At 43.1% G+C, this 10,484-nt stretch overlaps 1 protein-coding gene across 1 annotated transcript in view; it reads right to left on the bottom strand.

The window, feature by feature from the left end:
• Positions 1–10,484, bottom strand: part of MCM9 (minichromosome maintenance 9 homologous recombination repair factor) — a 103,924-nt gene that overhangs the window by 24,582 nt on the left and 68,858 nt on the right. The window contains exon 8 of the mRNA XM_089652179.1: positions 3,261–3,435. Within this exon, the coding sequence (XP_089508305.1) occupies positions 3,261–3,435 (175 nt within the window). The remainder of the gene's footprint in view (positions 1–3,260; positions 3,436–10,484) is intronic.

Consider the following 10,484-nt stretch of genomic DNA (forward strand, 5'->3'; position numbering starts at 1 on the left):
CCACTCCCCTGAGCCCAGGCATTGGTGATCTAGGAAGTCCGCTGTCATCTTTCCACTCCTGGTACATAGATAGCAGAGAGTTGGAATGTGGTTCTCTGCCTAGGAAAGAATAATGCTTGCTTCATCCAGGACTACCCAACTTTTGTTATCCCCTTTGCAAGCACGTTCAGCTGACCAAGCCTTTAAACACAAAATTCTGTGCATGTCCACAGGAAGCAATGTCATCCTACAGCCCTGTTGAAGTACATTTTCTAGAACTTCAACACAAAATAGTAGCACTGAGGACATTAGCTGCAATTGTTCCCACCGAGCAGGGTCCTCAAACACAGAATTGTGTTTTGTATTCATTTATCCAGCCCAGTTAGCAAGAGTCTGGCAAATGGATATAGTCGCAATGGCCGTTGTAAGGCAGGACCAGCAAGAACATAGATTGCCTTCAATAGGGTTTCTAGGGAATCTATCGACAGAATTCTTACAAAAAGGAATCTTCTCAACCACAACAGGGAGATGTTTGTTGAGAACAGAAATTGCAGGATCCACTACCGGGAAAGATAATCTTTTCATAAATTCCTTTTCAATAGGATACAACTCAATTTTGATGAAAGGGATACCTTTTCAGGATTTGGCCAATCCTCGTGCAATGCACAGTTAGTTTGTGCGTGCAAGGGTAAAATCTTTCTAGATTTTGTCAGCCAATTTGTGTCCATAGAAGCTTGTTTAGACTGAGTAGATTCCAGTGTTACTAGACAAAGGATAATACATACAGCATTAATAAGTGAGCTCACAGTAAGTGAGTTGCATAACATGCAGAAGATAGAAATTCCTCTGCAGGATCCTCTTCTGCATCCACTCTCCTGCCTCTAAATCTTCTTCAGAGGTTAGGTGGTCCAGAGTCATATCCTGAACAGATTCAGGTGGTGTAGAGGCAGAACACTTTTTTGGTCCTGGAAACAGAAAATTCCAGAACAGTAAAGATCTGCCCTAGTCAGATAGGTCTACTCATGAAGGCCTGAGAGAAAATTAAAACTAGAGGAAGGGAGCTATGTCAATAAACGATTTTCCTGTAGTGCAGAGAGACAACAGCATTTTGCTGGTTTACCTCAGTGCCGTCTGTGGCATGAATGCTATTATGCCATTTTTTCCTAGCTCCTCTGCGCTTAGTCTGCGCTATTGCTAGTTTAGGGAACCCCCTGGTGAGGTACACACAAGATGGATATGGAGGGCATTTGCATGTCCAGGAAACAAACAGCCATAACTCAGGCATGGTCCTGTTGCGGTGTCTCTGGAAAAGCAGGCAGTCCAGAGATCAGCCGATATGCTCTTGCATTCTCAGCAGAAATGGCGGGCAGTTGGTTGGAAGGCATATTGCAACTTGTTCATAAATACATGAAAACTAGACTTCAGGGTCTGGGTGCCAAATAAATGGACCACGGTCCTGGACCTGTACAGCACCTTGAGGCGAATTACATTAATTGTACCATGTGCCAAGATGAGTACCAAAAGTGGGATCCAGTGCCCACTGCATACATTACTTGCTGGTCCCAATGCTGGGTCCAGGTACAATTCTCAAGGTGTACATTAAGGGTAACTGATTAGTAAACTGTTCGTGAGCCCAGAGGCAAGAAGCAGTTGGAACTTGATAGAAGGGTCAGTTGAAGCGGGAGAGGGTCATATAAGGATGTACTGGTGGCATTCCCATGAAAACCTTTTCACGGTGACAAGTTACATGATGGTGGCAGAATATTACCCATGGCCTATGAATGCAAGTCCTTTGTCCTGTGCTTTAGAATTAGGATTATTAGCGTCCATGACGCTAGACCATATATGGAATCCAGGCTTTGCCTGTCACTAGGTCCATACCCCCAAGGGGGTCTTCAGGGTCTGGGTTCCATAGGTAAGGCCCATGGCCCTAGACAGCACCCTGCAGTTGACTATATACACTGCACAAAGTGCCGAGGTAAGGGCTTGCGCAGGTTCTAGAACCTGAAGCAACAATACAGGCCTTCTCCGTGGTGTGGGGTCTGCTCCCAAGGTTTTACCAAAGTTGCGTCAATCAAGATGTACTCCTCCTATTGTGGTACTAGAAAACAGTAAAGAATTCTTTGAAGAATCTGAAGATAAAGTAAACTAGTTAAGCTAAGAAAGATTTCTCTATAAAGAAAAGAAGTTCATCACCTTACAGCACCATCCAAAACTTGTGGACTAGAGTAAGGTTATAGTGAAGGTGCTCAGAGTGAATGTCTCCAAAAGCTTTGTCAGTATCTAATCACCTGGAGGTATGAGCCTATAACCCAGGGTCTATTTGTGTGTGCACGCGTGTGTGTTTATATTTATTTTTTTTCTTACATTTACATGTTTAGTGCCCTGGGCTGGTTTGAAACAAGTGGTGTCTTTTCTTTATTCACTTTCCTCTGCTGTGCCACTGCAGCGCCGTGGGTTAGCACTTCCTCCTTGCAGCACTTGAGTTCTCAGTTTAAATCCTGGTCAGGACACTTCCTGCATGGTATTTGCATGCTACCCCTGTGTTTTGTGGATTTGTTTTGGGTACTCCAGTTTCCTTTGACAGTCCAAAGACTTGTTGGTATATTAAATGGCTTCTGTTGAAAACTGGCCCCAGTATGATGTTCTACCAAGTTCACCAAGATGGCTGCCTCATTATTTGCCTCAACAGCAGATAAAGTACTTTGAGTCCCCAGAGAGAAATGTGCAATAGAAATATAAATTAATTATAGGTGAAATGTTATAGTGAAACTTTATGACAGGAAATGAAAATGGGTGGACAGGCAGCATTTTTAATGGAGAAGAGACATGCTTTGTCTCTTCTGCATTACAGCTACATACCTGCCTGTCCGCTCCTGTATGGTGAGCTGTGCACATGCAGTGCTCTGCACAAATTTGGCAATGCCGAAGCTCATAGAACTCCTGCACATGCATGGGATTAACGCCATCTTGGCCTGAACAATCACAGCGGACAGCAATCAAGACCCACGGGTGTTCTGGGATGGCGCATCGCTGGAATAAAGTGGGTATAGTTTGCACTTTAGAAGTCTGTATCTCTGGTAGTTTGAGAAGGGTGTACTTTAATGACAGCCATATTCAAACCACTTTTTCCCACAGTGCTCTGGGAACCAGCACGATTTTGGCCATACGCTGCAGGCCACAGGTGTATCAGCCAGCATGTATGATGTGACACATAACCTTGTGGCATAGGCAGGAAGATATTATAGTAATACAATAAGGATTCATCTTAAGAGTTTTACCCAGCTTTGGCAACACTGATTGTCTGCTGTTCCATTGCCTCATGGATACTGGTACGGTCATGCTCCTTGATACTGTTGAATTCATCAATGCAGCACAAACCTCCATCTGCCAAGACCAGTGCACCAGCCTCCAGATTCCACTCACCAGAGTCTTTCACTGCAGTAACAGTTAGTCCTACAACAAAGATATTTCATAAATGCCAGACACTTAAACACAACCCCCTTCACCAGGTACAAACACACTGCTCCTGATCTACCCATCTGATTACACTCTCATGGGATTAGGTATGTTACATTGGTGAAAGTGCACACTCTCAGGTTTAATTTGAGGGTATGTGCATCCAAATTGGAGGAAAGGTTTAGGAATTACAGCTGTTATAAGCACCCATCCCCCCTTTTTCAATTTGCCTCTGAATTTTCCAAAAAATTTGACAACTCCAGAAAGAATCAATTAGCACAACCCCCCCCCCCCCCCTTGTACTCTCTCTTTTTCTGGGAGTGTCTAATTACAGTCTGTGCTAGTCCAGCTACTCCACCCAACCCTTCTCAGCCTTTTACAAAGCTGCTGCTCTCTGGAATTAAGGGAAATACTAGAGTGTGTCAACTGAGTGACAGCTGTAAGACTGCAGGTAAAAAACATGCATAAAATACATTTACTACACATATGTTATGGAAAGATTGTTGTTGAAATGAATGGTCTGGCAACAAGATTCTTTAAACCACTTTGCATCCAGGGTTTTCTGTTCATTTTTCACACGTTAACCACTCTGTGTCTACTACAATTTTTAATTTTGCTTTTTACACACATGCTAAAATCAGCTTTTTTGCTAGGAAATTACTTAGAACCCCCAAACATTATACATTTTAAGTTGCATGATAAGAAAAGTGCAATAAACTGAATTTTAGTGCACACAAACACAATATAAAATCCAATCCAAAATTCAGTGCAGTAAAAAAAAAAAAAAAAACTGCATTAGCTAAAATTTTAAAAAGGGACACTTTAAAAGCCTTTATGAATTACCAGTTTTAGAGTTAACTACAGTTCTAGAATGATTTCACTCACACAGAATTTCACAGAATACCTCGTGTGGTGCAATCTCTGTTTGCATACATGTGTGGGAACTATGTATATGTTTGCATTTTCATGCATGTTTGGGGGGGGGGGGGGATGATGGTGCAGTGATGCTTTTAGATTTTTATTTCAATTTATTTTTTACACTTTTTAAAAAACAATTTTCATATACCTTTTGTGCTATCTCAAGGGGGCTAACGAGCTCCCTAAGTGTTAACATGGGCAGGTGACACCTATTCTTTATGGAGACATCAAGGGTATATTAGACCCCCAATGTCTCCCCTACCCTCAAATACAGCTAATCAATCACAGATAGTGCTTCTCACTACTGTAAAGGTGATCGGGTTGCTCTATAGCCGCACTTTTACTGAACAGCCAATTGCCAGCTGAAAAAAAGCCATGAGCTTTTTAACAACCTTTGGGTGCATTTACACCTACAAATGCAACCTGTCTCCGATTAGATGCAAGAACCCCAACTATTAGCTGTGAGAGGCAGCCCCATTGAAAGCAATAGGAGGCTGCCAGCTCTCGCAGCTAACTGGTGCCACTTGCATGTAATCTCTCATGCATCTAATCGGAGAGAGGATATGCAACATTAAAGTCCAGGATGTTTTAAAAAAGCCTAAGGATGTGAAGTGGTTACAATTTTTTTCTGAAAGCAGATTGCAATTCTTTGTCACACAATATTTGTGCAAATGTTTATCATATCTACAGTATATTTTCAGGAAACAATACACTAAAAACTCTTAGATTGTAAGCTCCCAAGATCAGGGCCCTCCTAACCCTCTTGTATTGAACTGTATTGTTGCTGTATTGTCTCCCTTTATATTGTAAAGCGCTGAGAAAACTGTTGGCACTATATAAACCCTGTATAATAATAATAAAATAAATTATCTTGCACACAAACAAGATGAGAAATGGGGTTGCATCAATTAAGTAAATACCAAATTTGTCCAGTCTTTATTTGCGTGTGCTCGTCAAATGATGAAAGACTACAGTACGCAAAATTGTGCATACGTGATTCTTTAAAAGTGTTATTATATCATTCCAACATTTATGATAACTCACATGTGTGGTACAACTGCGGTTAACTAACGTACACATTTGCATTTGAGTGTGTCTGTGCGGGGCTGTAGTTACAATTTTCTAAAATATATTTTATAAAATTTTCTTTGTAACACTTAATTTAACTTTACTGTTATCAGAAGGGGGCTAACAAGCAAGTGACAGATCCTCTTTATGGAGGCTTCAGGGGTTTATGCTTTCGGCAGCCCTACAGTACTGTACATGAAAAGGGATAGAGCCACCGGAATCACTGTTGCTCAAAGTTGCAGGACTAAAAAGATTACAGCTGCAGCCGTGAGTTTTTTTTTAACTTTAAGTCTAAGATGTTTATATAATGTACAGCAGGGGTGTCCAACCTTTTGATTACATGAATAAGGGCCGATTGTAAAGAGTAGGAGATTTTGTATTTAGGAAGCTAAAACTTATAAAAGTCTAGTAAAGAGACACTGTCATAGTTTTCTTGAGTTCTCTAGGTGTAAATGCATTTTTACAAATAAATAAAAATCTACATTTTTAAATAAGTTTACTATTTTGTGTTGGGCTGCATTCACAGTCATTGTGGGCCACAGGCTGGACATCATATGGCCTGAGGAGGGTAAATGATGTTAAAGGTCAGGTGAGTAATTTAAAAAGCAGCCACTGTTGTAGAGATTTGATGAACACTACTGAAAACTGATATGCAATCAGAATTTGTCACAACCATGGTAATTTCAGCAAACACCATTTACCTGTCTTACAGGCTAGATATTGCCTGGTGCATTTCCCTAGCTGTATTCATACCTGACAAGGAAATAGCATTCAATAACAAAATAACATTTCTTCATATGGATACATTGCACCAAAGGCACATAAGAAAAATGGGTAAAAAATGTGCATTTCAAAGTACATGGTCCACGGTGTCCTTGTGGTAATGCCTGCGATGTGTTGGTGTGCATAGAACTGTCACACAGTTCTAGTCCCAACCTATGTTTGGTTAGTGTGATGTTACTGTCATGCACATTTTTACTAAAGGGGAGCTGCTTTCATTTTAATTCTGGCTCCATTCACACCACAGCACTGTGGTAACATGCAGCAACGCAAGTTACATGTATTGGTGCGCTGTTGTTCCTTTCATTATAAATGGCACCCCATTACTCCTGAATAGGTGCCCTGAAAGAGTGCCAGCACACCTCATAGTGTCCTATGCAGCCTTTCTCATTTTCACAAGCATTGCTGTGTGTTTCATTCCATTAATTCTGAATGTGCCATTTAATGCAAAAGCAATGAGTGTTGCAGCGCACATTGTTCTGGTGTAAATGGGCCCTTTGGCTTCCATCATCTACACTTGGCTGCTGTAGTTGCAAAATTAATAAAATCACAGGTGCCATTATACTCTGAATAGCTCAGAATCAGAGCTAAAATGCAGGCCAGTTTGTTTACTCTCTGTGAGACCATAATAATCTGTCACATTGTGACATAGGAGAGAGACTACACAACACAGATGCAACCAATGCCTGTTCTCCCATCAAACACACATGAAAAACCTGCTAAATCGGCCTGGCGTTGGGCAACTACCCCATGGACCTGGCTACTACAGAAAAAAAGTCCAGGGTTCCATTAGGATATTAAAATGGGTTTAAAAAAAAATAAACTAAAGCTAGGAATATTTCCAATTACTAAAAAATAAACAAAAGTAAACAATGTACACTCGTTTACTGCAAATACAGTTTTGTTCTACTTTTTCACATGAAACTTGTGTATAATGAGATATATGATTGCATTAGCATGCTGATGTGTCAAGGCATGTATCATGAGGTAACTCCTAGCAAGATTGTGAATAATACTTTGGGTGTGGTGGCTCTCTTAAAATTTTAAAAACAAAGGGTTAAAGGAGTCACACTGACACTTAATGGCACTGTCTGTAAACAAAAATGAAAAAAAAAAAACCTAAAAAACATTAGCATGTGTAATCAAACTCAGTATTTTAAAGACCAGACACCCAAAACTGATAGTTTAGTGTTCAGCAGATACAGAAGAGCTAAACCACCCAACAACTTCATACAATTCTCGAGATCTATTAATGAGTTTCCACAGTTCGTGGGTCTGTGCTCCTGCTGCAGCCATTATCAAAGGATCCTACAGTCCTTGCTGGATTTTACATCACAAGAAATGCAATAGAAGAACAAACTCCCAGGTAAACAGAGTCAGGAAGATCTGTCCAAGCTATGTAAGACAGGGGCTGACTCAGCCCACCAGCAACCATCTCTTTCAGCGCTGTTGCACTTTGAATGACAATTGTGCAGTCATGCAGCATTGTACCCATATGTTATTTTTATCATTTTTTTCCACACAAATAGAGCTTTCTTTTGGTGGTATTTAATTTAAATTTTTTTTTGTTTCTATTATAAATTTTGCAAACAAGTAATTTTTCTCCTTCACTGATGTGCGTTGATGAGGCTGCACCGATATGCAGCACTGATGAGGTGACATGGATAGGCAGCACTGATAGGCTGCACTGATGAGCACTTATGAGAAGGCACTGATATGTGGCACTGCTGAGTGGCTCTGCAGGGCACTGATCATCAGGGCTCTGTGACAGCTGCCGGTTATTGGCAGTACTTTCCTCACATTATGACAGCGTGAGGAAAGTGCTGCCGATAACCAGTGATCTGCTTTGTCATTGGACACAGCTGGTCACATGGTAAAAGGCCGCTGTGATTGGCCTTTTACCTTATCAGGTGATCAGATATGTCCATAGGATTCCCCATTGTGACAGCTAGAAGGGGGTATTCTCCCATCGCCAGGGCTGCTGTTAGAAAAAACGGGGCCCCATACAGTCAAACCCCCCCCCCCCCAAAAAAAAACAAAGTTTACTAAGCTTGCTATGAATGAACACGCTGAGTGATCGGTACTGATCACTCATTGTGTTCATTCAGAAAAGGAAGGGGCTGGTAATGCATTTGGGAATCTAGATGTGGTGAATACGACTTGCTGAATTTCAAACTGAGCATCAGAATGGGGAATAAAGGGGATTTAAGTGACTTTGAATGTGGCACGGTTTTTGGTTCCAGATGGGCTGGTCTGAGTATTTAAAAAACTGATCTACTGGGATTTTTACGCACAACCATCTCTAGGGTTTACAGAGAATGGTCCAACACAGAGAAAATGTCCAGCGAGTGGCAGTTGTGTGGACAAACATGCCTTGTTGAGGTCAGAGGAGAATGGGCAGACTGGTCGCTGTGACATTCAGATGGTAGTGTCAGAATTTGGCATAAACAACATGAAAGCAAGGATCCATCCTGCCTTGTATGAACGGATCAGGATTGTGGTGGAGGTGTAATGGTGTTGGGGATATTTTCTTGGCACTAGCAAGGTGTACCTAATATAGTGGCCGGTGAGTGTGTCATGACATGACATGTAGACTAAGGCTGCTTTCACACTGCTCAGCTGCAAAAACGCAGTAAAAATGCATGTGTTTTTGTGTGGTATGAGCAGTGACTTAAAGCGGAGCTCCAGACGTTTTTGTGTTTATTAAAAGTCAGCAGCTACAACAACTGTAGCTGCTGACTTTTAATAAACACACACTTACCTGTCCCAGAGTCCAGCGATGTTCTCACCCATGCAGTCACTTCTCTCCTCCACAGCGCTGGCATCTCTACTGTGGGCACCAGGCTGTGACAACTTGCGGCTTCACAGCCTGGTGACCACTGCGCATGCGTGTGTAGCACTGCACCTCCTAATTGGTCCAGCAGTCTTCTGGGACCTGTGAAGGTTCCCAGGAAACTGTGGGAGGGAGGAGGGGGCTGAACTTCTTATTCACTTCGCTGCGGCAAACTGAGCCTGAAGTTGGAGCGGGTACGTGTCAAAAACAGGCCCCCCTCCCCCAAAAAGGTGCCAAATAGGGAAGTGGAGGGGGAAAGAAGCAAACAAGCAGAGCTTCCACTTTTTAGTGGAACTCCACTTTAAGATGCTGGCATTGGGAAAACAGGATAGTCGGTGAAACCGGCTGCAGTGAGCACACCACTGAATCGAGGGACAGGTGAGTGGCTGTTTTTTAAAAGTTGGCAGCTACAATTTTTAGTAACTGCTGACTGTATACATATGTGCTTTTGCATTTCTGGGTAGGAGCAGGGGCGTATTTGCCGCGAGGCAAAAAAGGAGTTCGCCTAGGGCAGCACTTTTTAGGGGTGCAGCGACAGCGCCGCCGACCCCCCCCCCCCCATCCCACGGAAGGGACACTTAGTACAGGGGCGGGCTGTTGTGTCTTGCCTGGGTCCGCGACTCCGTGTCCCAGTCCCACGTCGATCTGGTCCACGAGGAGGAGGGATAAAGAGGTTGTCCGGTCAGTGGGTCCGTGTCAGTGTGGAAGTAATAGTACCCCATCATTGGTGTCAGTGGGAGGAATAGTGCCCCATTGTTGGTGTCAGTGGGAGGAATAGTGCCCCATCGTTGGTGACAGTGGGAGGAATAGTGCCCCATTATTGGTGTCAGTGGGAGGAATAGTGCCCCATTGTTGGTGTCAGTGGGAGGAATAGTGCCCCATCGTTGGTGACAGTGGGAGGAATAGTGCCCCATTATTGGTGACAGTGGGAGGAATAGTGCCCCATCGTTGGTGTCAGTGGGATGAATAGTGCCCATCGTTGTCAGTGGGTGGAGCTCTAATAGGAAGAGGTGGAGCATAAATAGGAAGGTGTGGGGTTTACAGATGAAGGGGTGGATTTTAAACAGGAAGGGGTGGGACAAATTTAGATGCGGGGGGGGGGCGATTTTAGTCTTGCCTAGGGCAGCACAAAGCCAAAACACATCACTGGGTAGGGGCTGCGTGTGCCCTACCTGCACCGCCATTTGCGGCCATGGCTGTCAATCACCAGGTCCTGGCCGATGGGGAGGAAAACTGTATGTAAACAATACAGTTCTCCTCCCTGTCAGCTCCAGCGCACAGCACAGCCATCCAAAGCAGTGTGGTTACAGTGAAGCACACACACAGAGCTTACAGTGAAACAGCACACAGTTAACCCTTTGATTGCCCCTCTTGTTGACTTTTTCCTGCCCAGTGCTCTCAGTACAGTGTCAGGGCTTTTTTTTTAGCACTAATCACTGTATTGGTG

Source organism: Staurois parvus, unplaced genomic scaffold, assembly GCF_062004578.1.
Source record: "Staurois parvus isolate SC_StPar_1 unplaced genomic scaffold, SC_StPar_1.0 ptg000672l, whole genome shotgun sequence".
NCBI classification, from domain to species: domain Eukaryota; kingdom Metazoa; phylum Chordata; class Amphibia; order Anura; family Ranidae; genus Staurois; species Staurois parvus.